Source organism: Pediculus humanus, genomic scaffold (assembly GCF_000006295.1).
Source record: "Pediculus humanus corporis 1103172108276 genomic scaffold, whole genome shotgun sequence".
In the NCBI taxonomy this organism is placed as follows: domain Eukaryota; kingdom Metazoa; phylum Arthropoda; class Insecta; order Psocodea; family Pediculidae; genus Pediculus; species Pediculus humanus.
Window position 1 is genome coordinate 103,044 of NW_002987845.1, and position 17,011 is coordinate 120,054.

A 17,011-nucleotide genomic window follows, 5' to 3' on the forward strand; every position below is an offset into this window, starting at 1 on the left:
GGGGGCCCCGGCATGGCATGTGCCACACGAAGATATTCCATCCATGGGTAGAGAAGAAAGAGGTACCTTGAGAAAGTGTGTTTAGCCTAGGTTTGTACCCGGTTTGTCTTGTTTTTTAAATCTTTCTCATCGTTTTTTTTTTTTTTTTTTATTTATTTTAACTCCCCATCATCATCATCATCATCATTATTATTATTCGTTTCTTCCCGAACAGCGACGAATTTTTTCCTTTTTTCAATATCTCTCGAAAAATTTCTTTCTAATCAACTACCTTTCGTACCTTTCCAGAATATTTTAATTCCGTGTCATGTACGTGTAATAATAATAATAATTAATTACGTCCGGGGTCAAAGTTCATCATCGGCCACTGTGTTATAAAATGTTTTTTTTTTTTTTTTAAAGTTTTAAAATAATAAACATGTTTGATGTACGTTTTAACTTCCTGGTTTTTACAAAAAAAAAATTTACAAACGAATGACGCCATGTTTTTTTTTCCAAGAAAAGCTTAAAGAAAATTTGTGTGTCCTGACATTTTTCCTTTGATTATTATTATTATTATTAGTCAATAATTTAACAACAAGTTCCCCCCTCCCCCCTTACAACCGACTAAATAAAAAAACAATTGTTTAAATAATTTTTTTTTTTTCGGGGGGGAGGGAGAGATCTTAAAATAAATTTCCCTCTCCCTTTTCCCCCAAAAAAAAAAAAAAACTTTCCAACGGGTACATAATTAACTAAAAAAGTCGCAATCGTAGGCATTAACCAGATTCCAGTTATTTTGTAAATTATTAATGTTGCGAAAAACAAAATGGCCGCCCGACTTTTCGAAAAATATCCCGGATAAATAAATAATTTTATCCTCCTCCTCCCCCTTATCCTTATCGATAAAAATTTTCCGGGGATTAATTATAGGAAATTGTTTTTTTCCCCCTTTTTGACTCATTTCCAGATAAATATGTGGAATACCTAGAAGTTGACAAATTCCAAATAAATAATAATAATAATAATAATAATAATAAAATGTTACGACGTATCAGGTTTTTTTTTTCTGGGGGGATTTGGAAACGTTAAAAGTAGGCGCCACGTGACATTTTTTTTCAAATTTAAAAAATTTTGTTTTGTTTTAAAGAAGAAGAAGAAGAAGAGTGAAAGTCGAATAATAATAATAATAATAATGATAATAATTTAGTTTATACGGTTAAATATGAAATAACCGACGCCTCTCTTCTAAAAAAAAAAAACGTTTTTTTTGTTTCGTACCTGAATTATTTATAAATTTTTTTTTACGATTATCGGAAAAACCGTTCCTCATAAAAATTCCCCCTCCTTCCCCCTTCCTTTTTCTCCTTTGGCACGGATTTTACATTAAATACATATTGCTTTTCACAAGAAGTACCTTCCTCCTCCTATCTCTATCCTTCCACCCCCCCCCCAAATCCAAAACGTCACAACCTTTAAATTTACACAGCATGCAAATCCTTTTTATATTATTATTATTGTTATAATAAAATTTTTCTTTTTTTAAATGATTAAGAAAAAAACTAAAAATACTTCAAGGATTAATCTCTCTCTCTCTCTCTCTCTCTCTTTAACCCCAGAGAGAGAGAGAGAGAAATGAATATATGAGCAATTGCCATTTCCTAGACTTCTTAATAGTCTTCTCATCTTTAAATGTGAAGGAGAACTGGTAGGAGTAAAAAAAACCGTTTTTTTTTTTTTAAAAAGTTCTAGAAACTTACATAATAATAATAATAATGATGATGATAATAATAATAATAATAATAATAATGGCAAATGATTTGCAAGAAATTATCAAAAGTTGTAAAAAAAATTTCACTTTGACTTTGTGTCTCTCTTTATTCTCTCTCTCTCTCTCAATAGATTATTGAAATCCCTCCCTTCCCTCTCTCACTCCTCCTCCTCCCACCCCTCCCCTACATTCCCCCCACGTTAATTATTCATGTGTGGGTGCGCGGTAATACGTGAAAATCGTTCAAACATAATAATAATAATTTCACGTTCTCAACATAAAAATTCAATAAAATGAACAACAAACAATTTTTAAAAATCGTTCGTTCGTTTGTTTGTTTGTTGTTGTTGTTGTTGTTGTTGTATCCTCAACAATTATTCCTTTCAATCTTTTTCCACGTAACAAACAAAAAAAATTTAAATTAGGAACAACAACAATTAAATAAAATGATTCGTTGTAAAAATTTTCTTTCCCTCTCTCTCTCTCTCTTTTTTTTTCCTTAAAAATGATTACGTCACGATTTCCCGTGCGAATAAAAAAAAAATTAATTAACGATTGTTTAATAATAATAATAATAATAATAATAATAATAATAATAATAATAATAATAATAATAATAATAATAATATTAATAATAATTTCAATAATAATTTCAATAATTAATGGAACGAAATCTAAAAATTTTTTTTTTGTTTAAAATTATTTATTATTATTATTATTATTATTATTATTATTATTATTTGATGCGAACAACGACAAACACGCCTAGAAATGCAAAAAAAAAAAAAAAAAAACAAAAAATCCGTTATAATATTATTAATTTTTGGGCGTGTAAATTGTAGGATCAAAAAAAAAAAAAAAGTTTGTCAATACAAACAATACAAACGGTTCGTTTCAATTTTTTGATTGTTAAGCAATAATAATAATAATAATAATTATGTTTGTAAATATGTGTGTGCGTGTTTGTTTTCGTTTGTTTGTTTACATATATATTATATTTATATTTATATGACTTAAAAAAAAAAAAAATTTATACAATTTAAAAATTACAGAGTTTTTTTTAAAAAAAAAAAAGAATTAATAATAATAATAATAACAACAACAACAAACAAAAAATTTTTTTATAAAAAAATAATTTAGTTTTTGTGAAGCTGTCGCCGCCGGTTGTTTTCAATTTTTTCCCCCCGATAATTCTTTATTCTGAATTTTTTATTACCGAAGTGCTGCTGTTGTTATTATTATTATTATTATTAAGAGTGTTTTAAGATCTTCTAGAACCACGACCGAATTTTGGTTTAGCTTGTTCTTCTACGGGTATATCTTCGAGTACGGGAGCCGGGGGAGATCTCGAACCATTTTTCGTATTGTATTTATTACGTGATTGACTTCCTTTTTTAGGACTTTCAGGTTCTACGTATTCATCCTGTGGTTGTTGTTGTTGTTGACCACCTCTTCCACCACCGCCGTTACGATTTCTCCTGTCGTTTTAATCAATCAATTAATATTATTACAAAAAAAATATAATAAAAAAAGAAACAAACACTTACCCGAATGAATTTGATGATTTCTTATTGGATGGTGGTGCGGTTGTTGTCGAAGTCGAAGGACTGCTGTTTGTTTTATCAACTACGGATCCTGAATTTTGAGCTTGTTGACGCCTTCTTTTCAATGCTGCCAATAAATCATCATTACTCCTGTAAAAAAAAACAAACGATATGAGACCAACATACAATCGATGATGGTTTGTCCTTGCCCTTTCCCAACAACCATCCAACAAACTATATCAAGTTTTTTTATTTCACCGTAAATAACGACTGACCTCTACAACAACAACTTGATTATTTCCATAATTCATCATTTTCTTAGAAAAAACCTTAATACCTTTCAATAATATCAAACAAACAGTAGGTATTGAAATTTATCATTAAAACAAACAAACAAACAAACAAAAATTTTCAACAGTCATATTTATATTCATAGGAAATCTTTTTAGCCTAACGGGGAAGTACCCAAAAAAAAAAAAGAAAATTTAATTGGGCGTTGCCTCAAAATAACAACTTATTGTTTGTTCGTTTGTTTGTTTGTTGCTTCTTCTACGTTTAATAATTAATAAAAAAAAAATTTTTTTACATGATGCAACACTTGCACAATATACCGATGAAGATGATCTTTAAGATTATTATTATTAACGAATTCCAACACGTACAAACACGATGATGTTAATACTTGATTTTTTTTTTTTTAAAGGGTAAAATTGTATTAGTGAAAGTGTTTGTTGTTGTTGTTGTAATAATAATAATAATATAAAAACAAGGTATAAGAAAATTTTAGTTACCTGAAAGGTCTCACGATGGGTTTGATTGTTTTTTTTGGTGCTTCCGTTGATGTTTGTTCTACGGGTTCTTCGACTCCTTCATCGTATTCATCTATTTCCTCTTCTTGGGGTTCTTGAACTGGTGGAGCCGCAGTTGATTTTGCAGGTGGTGCACCTTTTCCTCCAGCCTGTTTTAAATATAAAAAAACATTTTAAAATCGATGTAGAGGGAGAGGGTGGGAGAAGAAAAGGGAGGGAAACGTACCCCAGGTTTTCCGTTAATTTTATTAGCATTTCCAATTAGTGCCGGACCTTTATTTTGTCTGGATGATGGTAAAGGTATCCGACCTCTACCAACGTGTTGAGGTGGTGGTGGCGGTGGTGGTGCAGCACCACCATCATCTTCGTAATCGTATTCTTCGATTTCTTCTGATAAAACTAATACTAATGATGCTGCGATCAATCTGTAACACGTTTTTATCCACTTGTATATTTTTCTTTTTTTTTTTTTCCACCCACCCACTCCCCCTTACCCCATTTCGTACGAACAGCCTTTGTCTTCTTCCACTTTTAAATTTTAAAAAATAATATTAATAATAATAATTAAACTTACCCTAATGATAATGCTATCCGAAAATATTTCATTTTTCTTTCCCCCTTTTTTTTTCTTTCGACAAATATATATTAATTACGTATAACGTATGTTTACTTTTAAAAAATTATTATTATTATTAGTAATATTTAAAATAAAAAAAGAAATAAATAATAATGATAAATTTTTTTTAAACAACAACAACAACAACCGAAAAAAAAAAAAAAAAATTTTTTTTTTTTTTTTAAACTTTAACGAAATGATAAAATTAAGAATCCATATTGCACGACACGGGTTAAAAGTAAAATTACAACCAGCGAATCGATTAAAGTTCAGAACTTGTTTGTTACCCAACCTGAGTAGTAGTAGTAGTAGTTCTTAAGGTACCATAGAGGGGTAGGGTCTGGTGCCAGACAATTGGACAGCGATGGACTCACTACCTACCACACTTTCCCTTTCTTTTGCCTTCTTTAACTTGCGTCAATAATATCTATATATTTCTTCTTCTTTCATTTTTATTATGTGAATTAAATATAAAAAATTTTTTTTCTTCGCCTTTATCATTATTATCATCATCATCATTATTATTATTTAATAACGTTTTCGTCGGATTCGAAGAAAGTTTTTATTTAAAAAACTGGTCGCGGTTGAAAGTTTTTTTTTTTTTCCCTCCTTTTCATTTCATCGAATTCTTCCGACTTTGAAATTTACCTTTTATCATCATCATTATCATCATTACGTGTCTATACGTATGCTTTTATTATTATTATCATTATTATTAAATAATATTTGCTTTCTATTACTCCCTCGCGGTATTAATTAATTTTATTCTATTCACGAACACAAAATGGTGGAAAGTTTTCTTTTAAAAAAAAAAAAAAGTGTCATCAGAAATCTTTAAAATAAATAAATAATAATAATAATAATTTCACTTTTTTGACATGTTATCATTATTATTATTATTATTCATGATGTCAAAAAAAAAAAAAAGAAAAGAAAAGAAAAGAAAATTCAATAAATTTTCTATACCTTTGGGTGTTTCCCATTTATATTTATTTATTAATAATTTTTTTTTTCGGTTGTTTGTTTGTTTGTTTGTTTGTTTTTTATTTTTTGCCAAAGAAAGTTTGTTGTTGTTGTTGTTGTTTGTTAAGGGAAGCATTACAATCACCCACCGTAATTTTCTTTTTAAATAAAAATTTCCAAAATAAAAAAAAAATTTATAAAATCAAAGCCAAATAAATAAAAATGCCAAAAAATTTTTAACTCTCTCTCTTTCTCACTCACTCCTCACTCTCTCTCTCTCTCTCTTTTTACAACAAATTAAATTTTTTTTTACAACGCAATTGATGACTTTGTTAGATTTTTTTTTTTTTTTTTTTAAATTACGACCTTTTCTTCTGTTTTGTCGGTTATAACAAATTCACTTTCAAAATGGTGGTAATGGCGATACTTTTGTCAAGGTTTTTTTTTTTTAAAAAAATGATTTCATAAATTTAACGAAATGATTTACCTTAATAATAATAATAATTTCTTTAATGTCAACAACTACTTTCTTTCCTTTCTACACACACACACACACACACACACAAAATTCTACTAAAAAACGAAAACTTTTCCCCCCATTTTATTATCATTATCATTATCATCATTATTTCGATGATTGTGTTTTTTAATTACTGCAATATATATAAATAAAAAGTCGCAATCATATTTATTTATTTATAAATAAAAAAACGATTTGTTAATTCGAATCAGGTGTCACGTAATAATACTACACAACAATTCGTAATATAATCCTAAATATTATCATTATTATCATTATTATTATTATTATTATTATTATTATTATCATCGCGATACGGGGTAAAATATCTGGGTTGTTTTATATATATATGTATTCGTTGCAATAAAAAAATTTAAAAACTAGTTGTTGTTGGTTGTCGTTGTCGTTGTTGCAAGGCTTAATAAAAAAAATTATTTTAAAAGTTAATAATAATAATAATCGTTTGAATTTTGCGATGATGGCGATGACGATGACGTAGACAAACCCAAAAAATAAAAAAAATTTCGTAATTATTATTATTAAGAGAGAGAGAGAGAGAGAGAGAGAGAGGGGGGGGGGGAGACAATTATCGGTGACATTTAAAAAAGATGCATTTTTTTTTTTTTTTCATAACACAAAAAATGATTTCGTACGATAATAATAATAATGACGTTTTAAAAGTTTCTTTCTTTCCAAAACAAACTTTTTTTTATTTTAAAATATTTTGCAATTTTCCTTCATTTTGTTTTATAATAAATGATTTAATGTTATTTGACAAGGTCTCATCAATACAACAACAACAACAAAAATTTATTTTATTCAAATGTTATCACATTAGAATTGCAAAGTTACAACAACAACAACAACAACAATTTGTTTGTTATTTATTATCATTATTTTAAATAATAATTTACGACGACGTTAATAAAAAAAATATCATTATTTATTATTATTATTATTATTATTATTATTAATAATAATTTTTTTAAAAAGAAATAATAAAAAAATTTACAAAATTCTTATTTATTCTTCTTCCATGTTTTTTTTGTGTTTCCCACCCTTCCCCCTCTATTTCCCCCCACATCCATATTTATCATCATCATTATTATTCTTAAAAAATGACGTATTATCTATGACGTAATTTAATTGTTCTTGCTTGTAAAGCAATTAAAATAATAATTAATAATTTAGAAAGTTTTATTGAAAAGACATTTTGTTTTCTTTTTTTTTTTTTTTTTCTTTTTGAAATATGTGAATGAACTTTAAACTTTTTTATTTATTATTATTATTATTATTATTATTATTATTATTATTATTATTATTATTATTATTATTATTATTATTATCGATAATTAACATCGTTTTAAAAAGAAATATTTATTATTATTTAGTTTTAAAATGATGGACGACGAAGAAAGAAAATAAAAAAAGAAAGAAAAATTATATTTAAAGATGTTCTTTCCTGTTTTTTGTAACGAAGGTCAAATTTTTTTCCCTTTTGCTAGAATTGAAAATTTCAAGGCAAATAAGATTTTTCTATTTATCAAAAGGTTTTTTTTTTTTTTATTATTAATTATAATTAAATAACTATAATAATATATATTATTAATTTTTTTTTTTTTTTTTTGAGGTCGAGGGGGTGTGATATCGAATCGAAATAGGGATTTCCGGTTAAACGATTATCGAGAAATAAGAAGAAAAACATTTCCACCGTGTATATACTTAAAGGTGAATTGAGATTTCATATTAAATTTTAGTTAGAAATTGTGAAAATGTCGTTAAAATAATTTTAGTAATAAGTTATAAATAAATAAATAAATTTAAAATGTCATTTAATGGGAAATTTCTAATGATAATTTCAAATATTTTTAATCGTCAAAAAAATGTTTACGTGTTTCGTTGTACGTTAAATAAAACTTTTAAAAAATATTAGAAGTAGTAGAAAAAAAACGAGTTTAAAAATGAAAGGGAATTTTTTTTTTTTTTTTTTTTTTAATTTCAAGGAAAAAATAACGGATCTTTTTTTTGTATGCGCGGTCGAGGTTTTGTGCCTGAACTATGAACTTAAATTTCAAAAAAAAAAAATTGATCAGAACGTGATTTCCAGATGATTTTATTATTCAAGGTTTTTCTATTTTTCCTTCCCCCCTTCCCCCTTCCCGCATTTTACTAAAATAAATTTAATAATTAACAATTAATCTCTAAATTTTAAACTTTTCATCCCTTTTATTATATTTATCCCTTAAAACAAAAAATTTTACTCTTAAAGTAAAAAGTTTCAAAACATTTTTCTCGGTAAAATGCCTGCCGCGCGACAAATTCCAACGGATTTACATAAGTAATTTCACTTTTAACCGCCTTTTTGTTAATATCGTAACCCGTTATGGATTATTCATCGACTTCAAACAAAATTTTTCCAGAAAATTCTAATTATAACGAGGAAAATAACGATGAAGATTTATTGTTAATTGAAAATAATTCATACAAAAAAAATAATGGCCATAATCCAGACAGGTAAATTTGATAATTTATAATAAATGATATTTATTTCATATTCAGAATCATCACCATTTCAATGTTAAATTATATTAAAATGAATTAAAATAAATTTAAATTTTTTATTTTTATACAAAAAGTGAATGGCAATACATTGAACTTATTCTTCACGGCATGAACATGGGAAAATACTTGAATAATTTTGTTAATTTAAACATGTCCTTAACTACTTTTTTAAACATGACTGATGATGATCTTTTCAATGTTGGAATCAATGATGGAAACGACAGAAAAGTTATTTTGGATAATTTAAAAGTGCACAAAAATTATGGTGAAAATTGTCATATACCAGAAAGGTAAAACCCCTTCATTATTATTAATTTACCAAAATTATAATTTTTTATGTTTTTATCTTTTAGTCTTTACTAACTAATAAAACTCTAAAAAAAAATTTATTTTGTTTTAACAATAATTATAACTTTCAGTAATGATCAAATAACTTTTTTAAATTAAAAAACAAAAGTTACCATTATTACTTTTATGTAATTCGACAAAAATTTTTAGCCACTCACAGGATTTACGAATTGCAAAAAATGTATTAAGTCAATTAGTGATATTAAATAAATATGCTGCTCTACTCAAATACAAATGGATAAATCAAAAATGTATAGAAATTGATGATGATGATGATAATTCTTATACAACACAATCTCTTCGATTATTTTCAAATGTTTCACTCGAGCAATGTAATAACATTATTGATAAATTACAAGGTCCAGACAATCTTATCGATCTGGTTTTGCAGGTATTTGCCATGTTTAAAACTAAATGAAACATTATAAAGTATTTAAATTTTTGGTAAATAATAATATTACATCATTTTCTATTTAGGTCAATAGCATGAAACTTCCAGAAAATTTAAGTGGACATTTCAATGAAAAAAAATACAAAGTCGTTTATAATTATAAAAAACTCATCTACCTGTGTATGGGAATTTCCTTATTTGCATTTACAGCCATGAAATCATTTAAATTAGTCAAAGGTAATTGAATTTTTTTAATTAATTTTTATAATACATTTATTATTATTACCCCACCCTACCCCTCTTTTCAAAAACAAAAAAGAAACATTCGCAGTCTTGAATTTTATTATTTTTCACACATTTTAGTATAAATTTTTTTGTCACCGAGTCATTAACATATAAAAAATGATAATAATAGTTTATGAATGTGCTTTTCTCATGTGAAAATTCCTTAACATCAGCTTTTTATTTTCAATGGAATTATTTCAAGTTCGATTAAAACAGATAAAATTATATATAAAAGATAAAATGATAAACAAGTGAATCCCATTTTTTTGTTCATGTGAAATTTAGTACAGATTCCGACAGAAACCAAAACAACAATTCCCAAAATTATTGCTAAAGCATTATATTGCATTCCTTCGGAATAAATTGCCACCTGTAAAAAAAATAGTATTAATGATAATAATAATAATTTGCTCAATAATCTTTGTGATAATAATTAATTAAAACAAACCGAGTCATTTGTTAAACATTTTAAAAACCAGGGTAATCCTAAACATAAACAAATATCCATGGTATTTCCACCTAAACTATTACTAAAACCGAGTCCCCCCTCTCCTTGTCTCGCCATTATATAGGTCGATATTGCTTCCGGCATGCTTCCTCCTATGGCAAGAAAAGTTAAACCCATTATGGATTCGGATATTCCCAAAACAAAACCTAAATAATAAATTTCCAATTTTCAATTACTCATGAGGATTATTTGTATTGTGTAAAAGGGCAAAAAATAAAATGAACCCAACCGATTCTTGAAATCATCCAAGTAGCAAAATAACTCAAAATTCCAATCCAAAAAATACACATGATAAAAGTAACGGGATAAAATTTTTTAAATTTTTTTGTTCTCGTATCAGGTATGGTCCAGTAAAATACAAAACATGCCGGCCAAAGGGAAAACCATGAAAATTTACTCCAAATCGAATTCACCGGTAAAGTACAAAAAATCATTTTGAATGTTTGTTCTTCCGGTTCTTCGTCATCTGTAAGTGTTAATTCATCTTTTCGTTTTTCTTCTACTTCTTCTTCTTCTTCTATTTCTTTGGGTGAGTCGAAATTTGGATTTTCCTTTTGAAACAAAATCATATTATTACCTTTCCCCCCCCCGGAATTTTTTTTTTTTTTTGATACTACCCCACCTACCTGTATGGATAATCTTGAACTTCTTTTTTGATGACCGCTCGAATGTTTTCTTAAACTTCTCACCGATTTTCTTCTTTCATTCAAACTCGTTCTGCTTGTTAGGGACAATCTTCTTAAACTGATGCACTCTTCGTAGTGCATGAAATAAGCTTTAAATGCCGTTTCGGGATCATCATCATCATCATCATCATCATTTTTTTCATCTGCAATAATAAAAATAGTGACAGGAATGATTTGACATTTTCCAGAAGGTGCCACGCCCCCCCCCCCCCCATGCCAGAACATCACATACCTTCTTCACTTTGTCCACTTATGGGTAAAATTTTTTTATTTTTTTCCCATCCGAGCTTTATATCGTCCATAACTACGTTGGGTAATGCCGTTGAATTTTTAACTGAAATTTTTTTGTTATGAAAACCAAATTTATACAAAAAATATTCCATTTGTCTGTTTGTTTGTTTGTTGGATATCAATAAGATAAGAAAAGTAAAAAAAAAAAAATCGATTTAAAGTCATCGGCGGGTAAAACAAAAGAAAAATTATGCAATGCATTTTGTATTTTCCACCATTTTGTTGTTTTTCAATTAATTTTTTAAAAAAAAAAAAAATAGATAACAATTTTTTTATGTTTGTTCGATTAGAAAATCTCGAACGATCGATCGATCGATCGATGTATCGATATATCGATTAAATTTTTTGTTTCCCCCCCCCACCGAGAAAACCGGGTTGATGGATCGATCAATCAATCGTTAACGATATTAATTAATCGTTAAATTTTTTTTTTTTTTTTTACGCGCCATAAAAAGAAAGAAAAAATTAATTTTTTACTTTTATTAGTTTTAAATTTTTTTCTTCTTATGATTTTCCCAAATTGTTTTATTTTCTTTCTTATTTTCCTATTCCAAAACATGATGAATAAATAAATGAAATAATACGTAATTAAAAATAAGGATTCGTAAAGTGTGACGTAACCATCGAATAAAACAAATGCGAGTCCACCGACGGAAATGACGTAAACGGTACTATCTCGAAAAAGTGGCCACCAATCCAATTTTATGGACTGTAAAAACAACAAAATTAATTAATTAATTAATTACGTGTTTAGCTTACGTATTTATTATTATTATTATTATTTTAAAGGGAATTACGGTTTTTGCCGCTAAACCACCGACGGTTGCAACTCCTAATATGTTAAACATTCCGCCACCAATGACGGCTCCCAATCCAATATCCGACTGTGTTAAAAATGTCGCGATGAGAATTACGAAGAGTTCTGGAGCCGTCGTTGCAAATGACATAAAAGTAGCAGCCGCTAAATCTTGGGATAAATTTAAATCTGGAAAATTATTTTAAAAAAAAAGTCATCATCATCATCATCATCATCATCATCATCATGGTTTTCAGGTTTGCTTTTTCTCTCTCTCTCTCTCTCTTTTTAATTATTCCTAATCAGAATTTAATTAAAAAAAAAAAAAAAAAAAACTTTTTACGACTTTCGAATAATGATAATAACCGATTTAAAAAGTTAATAAAAAAAAAAAAAAAATTAATTTTAACGTTTTTGTTTTATTTTAGAGAGAGACAGAGAGAGAGAGAGAGAAGCTGCAAATTTTTAACACTCCACGAGTAAAAGGATTAAAAAGGATGAGTTTCAGATGGACCAATAATAATAATCACCGCTGCAAATGCAATCGACGGCAGGTAAAAAATAATCTCCGCATATTATTCCAATGTTGGCAAAACTGTAAAGGGCTCCCGCGAGGTGTAAAATGATTCCGCCCCTTTGTAATATTTCCACGGAAAATAAATCCGGTGGAAATTCTGATATTTCGTCGTTTTTCACAATCGGGATTGAACTCGTCGCGAGAAGGAAAATCTCCGTGTTGTTGTTATCACTACTACTACTATTATTATTATTATTATTCGTATCACTCGACGTTAAATATTCTGAAATGGAAAAAAAACGTGTATATTATTATTATTATTATTATTATTATCATTATTATTATTATTATTACGGTCAGGATGTGGAGAAAGAAAACGGGAAACGAAAACGGAAAACTGTTACCGGTCGTAGTTTTATTATTTATATATTCATTATTATTATTATTATTATTATTATTATCATCACTTTTAAACGCGACAAGATTTTGTGTACTTGTCAGAGTTTATTCCAGGTTTCTACCTGGATCCCTCAGGAATAATCAATCAATGATGATGGTACACGTATAAAATTTTCCGACAAAAAATGTGGGTCGTCCCACGTAACGCCTCTTCCAGAATTATTATTATTATTATTATTATTATTGCACTCATCATCATCATCGTTATCGTTATCGTTTTCATTTTCAATAACGGTTTTTAACGGTTTTTTTTTTTTTAAATTTAAAATCTCTCACGAATTCCGTTCGAAATGGAAAATCATGAAAATTTTTACTCACAAACATGGCGTTCGAACTTTAATAATGATAATAATAATAATAATATTACTGTTAGTATTTTTTCCTCATGGGTTTCTCTCGTTTTACGTTTAAACTTGACATTTTATTTTTGGATTTTTAATTAACAAACGACTCACCATTTTGTTGTTGATGATTCGAAATTAATTTATTTAAAGTTTCATCATCGCAATGAATATTATTTAAATACGTTATTATAAAAAATATTATTATCGTTTTTAATTCGAACATGATTACAAAAAAAAAAAAAAACAAAAATTTTTTTTTAATAATAATAATAATAATAATAATAACACAACGACAACATGTTTTAATTAATCACGGAGATGAAAACATTTTAAAAAATTATTATTCGCGACGATCGTTAACGTAAAAAAAAATTTAACGGACAAAAATGTACTGTTACGGTAACGAATAACCGATTCTAACTGTTGGAAATTTTTTCAAATTCAAAAAAAATTTTGTTAGGTTGGCAACGCGATAACGATGACACTCTCTCACTCTCACTCACAACAACATATTTTTAAAATGGTTATTTTTTTTTTATCACATTATTTTAGTAAAACGTTACGACACAATGTCGGCAACATTTAAAAAAAAAAAATTTTTTTTTTTTTTATTTCTTTATCGTTGAGAAATTTCAAAATTTATTTAAATAAAAATAAAATCAATATTTGTTAATTCCCGCCATATTTTTTTTTTTTAAACCGAAAATTCATTCGAACGAAATTTAAATTTTTGGCGCGCTTTTTTTTATTTAAAAACATTCGATTGTAAAGTGACCGTTATTATTGATCCGTTGCGTACCTTATTATTATTATTATTATTATTTCGTGACGACCGTTGAAAATAACTTGACGTAATTAATAACTTAAAAAAGAGAGAGTTAATAATTCAACTATTTATTTATTTATTTATTTATTTATCGTTTTAAAAAAAGGCGTTAAAACGTTTTTTATTTAAAAAAAAAAAACCCGCCATCATTCCGAGTTTGTTATTGATTTAATGACGTCACACTATTTTCACCAAGTATTCAATTATTATTATTATCATTATTATTAATTAATTAAATTATTATTTTTTCAGGGTTGAATTTTAATAAAAACGTTCGACATTCGAAAAAAATTTTGAATTTTGTCGACATATTGTGCGTCAATAGAAAAAAAAATAGTTACAACGATGACGAAATAGCAGAAGACAGAAAAAAAAATAAATAAAAAAAAATAATAAATGAAAATCAATCAAAGGGAATGAATAAATATGGATTCCTGTAAATTATAAATTTTTTTTTTTTTGTTTAATGTTTATTTTAAGGAAACATTAAAACAAAAACAAAAAACAAAAAAAAGGGAGAAAATGTTTCTTACAAAATATTCAAGATGCATTTACAAATCGAAACCGTTTTTATCAACATGTTCGGTTAATAATACAAACGAACCATTGCAAAAACCATCAAAAACGGAAAGTAATTTCGCCGGAAAACATGATAATGTAAATCCACAAGAAGAAGAATATAATAATAATAATAATGCGAATAAGGAAAGTGAAAAATATAATAATAATAATAATAACATGTACTCGACGGAGGAAAGGAGTCAAACGGAACCGATTGAAAAAACCGCGAGGGGAGGTCAAAATGATGCCTTGGAAAGTACCAAAGTGACTCCACAACCTTTGGACGTGAGCCTCGTGCAGAAAAAAGATGCCGCAAACGAACTCCTCCTACACGCGGATCCCTTCGAAGAAGTACCCGGACCGGTTTTTTTGAAAAAAATATCGAGCCTGTGGAAATACCTACCGGAATTGGGGTGTCAAGCCACCGTGTCGACCATGCTTTCATTTTTCAACATCACGCAAAAAATTGCCGATTACACGAAATTGGGAAAAGTCGAGGGACGTCCTTTCGACAGGTTGTTTAAAAAGTACGGGCCCATTGTCAAACTCCAGGGTCCTCTGGGAGCGGATATCGTTATCATAAACAAACCCGAACACGTGGGAAAAGTGTACGATCAAGAGGGTAAACATCCCGTCCGCTTCACGTTGGATTCCGTTGAAAAATGTCGAGCCGTTTTTAGAAAGAATTCCGGGGGTCCTTTCAGTCTCTACGGAGTCGAATGGGAAGAAATGAGAAAAGCGCTCAACGAACCGCTTGCCAAAGGTGGAGAAAGGTATTTCGGTGCCATCGACGAAGCGGGAGACATGTTCGTGAGAAGGATAGGTGCGATTAAAAACAAACAGAGCGAAGTACCCCCGGATTTCTTGGTCGAAATAACAAAATGGAGTCTGGAATGTTTGTGTTTCGTCGCTTTGGGTAAATCTTTGGGTTTTCACAATCCCGACGCGAATTCGACTTCCGAACCGTTAAGATTGCTCAAATCCCTGATAGACGCGACTCACAACATATGCAAATGCGAATCAGGGTTCCAACTTTGGAGATTCATGAACACTCCGGCATCCGTGGGTCTCACTCAATCATGCGAAATAATCGACAGTTTCATATCGAAATACGTGAGACTCGCACAAGTGAATTTGACTCGTAATAAAACGGATATAATAATGAACAGAGAGAAAACGGAAACGAATCTTTCATTCATAGAAAATCTTTTGCTCAACGAATGTTTGTCGCCGGATGAAGTTTTGACTTGCATCGTGGATTTGCTACTACTCGGCGTCAACACGACGAGCAGCGCATTAGCATTTTTCCTATATCACCTGGCGCAAAATCAAAGATCCCAGAGAACTCTGTTCAAGGAAATAAAAGAATTTCTACCGGAAAAACATTCTCGGCTCGAATACAAAACTTTAAATAATTTTAAATATTTGGATGCTTGCTTGAAAGAAAGTCTAAGATTGAAGTTACCCATGCCGACTCTGACGAGAGTATTGCCCACCGACATTGCTCTATCCAATTTTCGCATACCCAAGGGTACTTACATGGTCATGGACATACAATCGGCTTGTTTGAAAGAGCAAAATTTTGAAAAAAGCGATAAATTCATACCGGAAAGATGGTTCGAACCTACCAACATACAATCATTTTCCTTCATACCTTTCGGTTACGGGATAAGGTCATGCGTGGGAAAACATTTGGCAGAAGTACAATTGAAATCTTGCATAGCTAAAATAATAAGGAATTATCAAATAGAATATAACTATGGTGAAATACACGGTACGAAAACAGTTATCTCTTTTCCGGATGTTCCGCTAAAATTAAGCTTTACAGAACGTGAAATTTAAAAAAGAAATAAATAAGTTTTTCCTACTCTCTCTTTCTCTCACTCTCTTGCTCTTTCTCTCTCTTTCTCTGTTATTAATTAATTAATAATAATAATAATAATTTTATTTACTGTGTGTTTAATTTTTCAATTAAATAAATAAATTTAATTCTCTCAAATTTAATTCTTATTTTATTTTCCCCTCCATTTTAGTTTTAATTAATAATAATAATAATAATAATGGTGTCAAACGGGGGAGGAGGAGGGGGGGGTTTAATAAATAAAATAAAAAACATAATCAAGTTAAGTTAAATCATGATTTAAAATTATATTTAAAATAATCACTATTATTTTTATTATTATTATTATCGTCATTGTTTTTCCCCTTATTTTTTCCTCATAATTAACGATTTTT

At 28.4% G+C, this 17,011-nt stretch overlaps 4 protein-coding genes across 4 annotated transcripts; 2 read left to right on the forward strand and 2 right to left on the reverse strand.

Annotated features, from left to right (window-relative positions):
* Positions 1-3,011: 3,011 nt before the first annotated feature.
* Phum_PHUM504280 (uncharacterized protein) lies at positions 3,012-4,602 on the reverse strand (the record flags this gene model as incomplete). Its single annotated transcript, XM_002430885.1, has 5 exons — positions 3,012-3,228; positions 3,298-3,444; positions 4,086-4,252; positions 4,330-4,528; positions 4,598-4,602. The coding sequence occupies 5 exons, from the start codon at positions 4,600-4,602 to the stop codon at positions 3,012-3,014; spliced, it is 735 nt and encodes a 244-aa protein (XP_002430930.1).
* A 3,983-nt stretch (positions 4,603-8,585) lies between these two features.
* Phum_PHUM504290 (uncharacterized protein) lies at positions 8,586-9,944 on the forward strand (the record flags this gene model as incomplete). Its single annotated transcript, XM_002430886.1, has 5 exons — positions 8,586-8,665; positions 8,839-9,054; positions 9,263-9,503; positions 9,590-9,740; positions 9,919-9,944. 5 exons carry the CDS (start codon positions 8,586-8,588, stop codon positions 9,942-9,944), a joined length of 714 nt encoding a protein of 237 aa, XP_002430931.1.
* Positions 9,945-9,957: 13 nt separating this feature from the next.
* Positions 9,958-13,465, reverse strand: Phum_PHUM504300 (sodium/potassium/calcium exchanger 4 precursor, putative; the record flags this gene model as incomplete). The annotated part of the gene is made up of 11 exons (XM_002430887.1): positions 9,958-10,158; positions 10,237-10,442; positions 10,526-10,847; positions 10,923-11,125; positions 11,215-11,316; positions 11,751-11,982; positions 12,071-12,258; positions 12,600-12,869; positions 13,149-13,195; positions 13,360-13,379; positions 13,451-13,465. The coding sequence occupies 11 exons, from the start codon at positions 13,463-13,465 to the stop codon at positions 9,958-9,960; spliced, it is 1,806 nt and encodes a 601-aa protein (XP_002430932.1).
* Positions 13,466-14,737: 1,272 nt separating this feature from the next.
* On the forward strand, positions 14,738-16,618 carry Phum_PHUM504310 (cytochrome P450, putative; the record flags this gene model as incomplete). The annotated part of the gene is made up of 2 exons (XM_002430888.1): positions 14,738-15,202; positions 15,275-16,618. 2 exons carry the CDS (start codon positions 14,738-14,740, stop codon positions 16,616-16,618), a joined length of 1,809 nt encoding a protein of 602 aa, XP_002430933.1.
* Between the last annotated feature and the right edge of the window lie 393 nt (positions 16,619-17,011).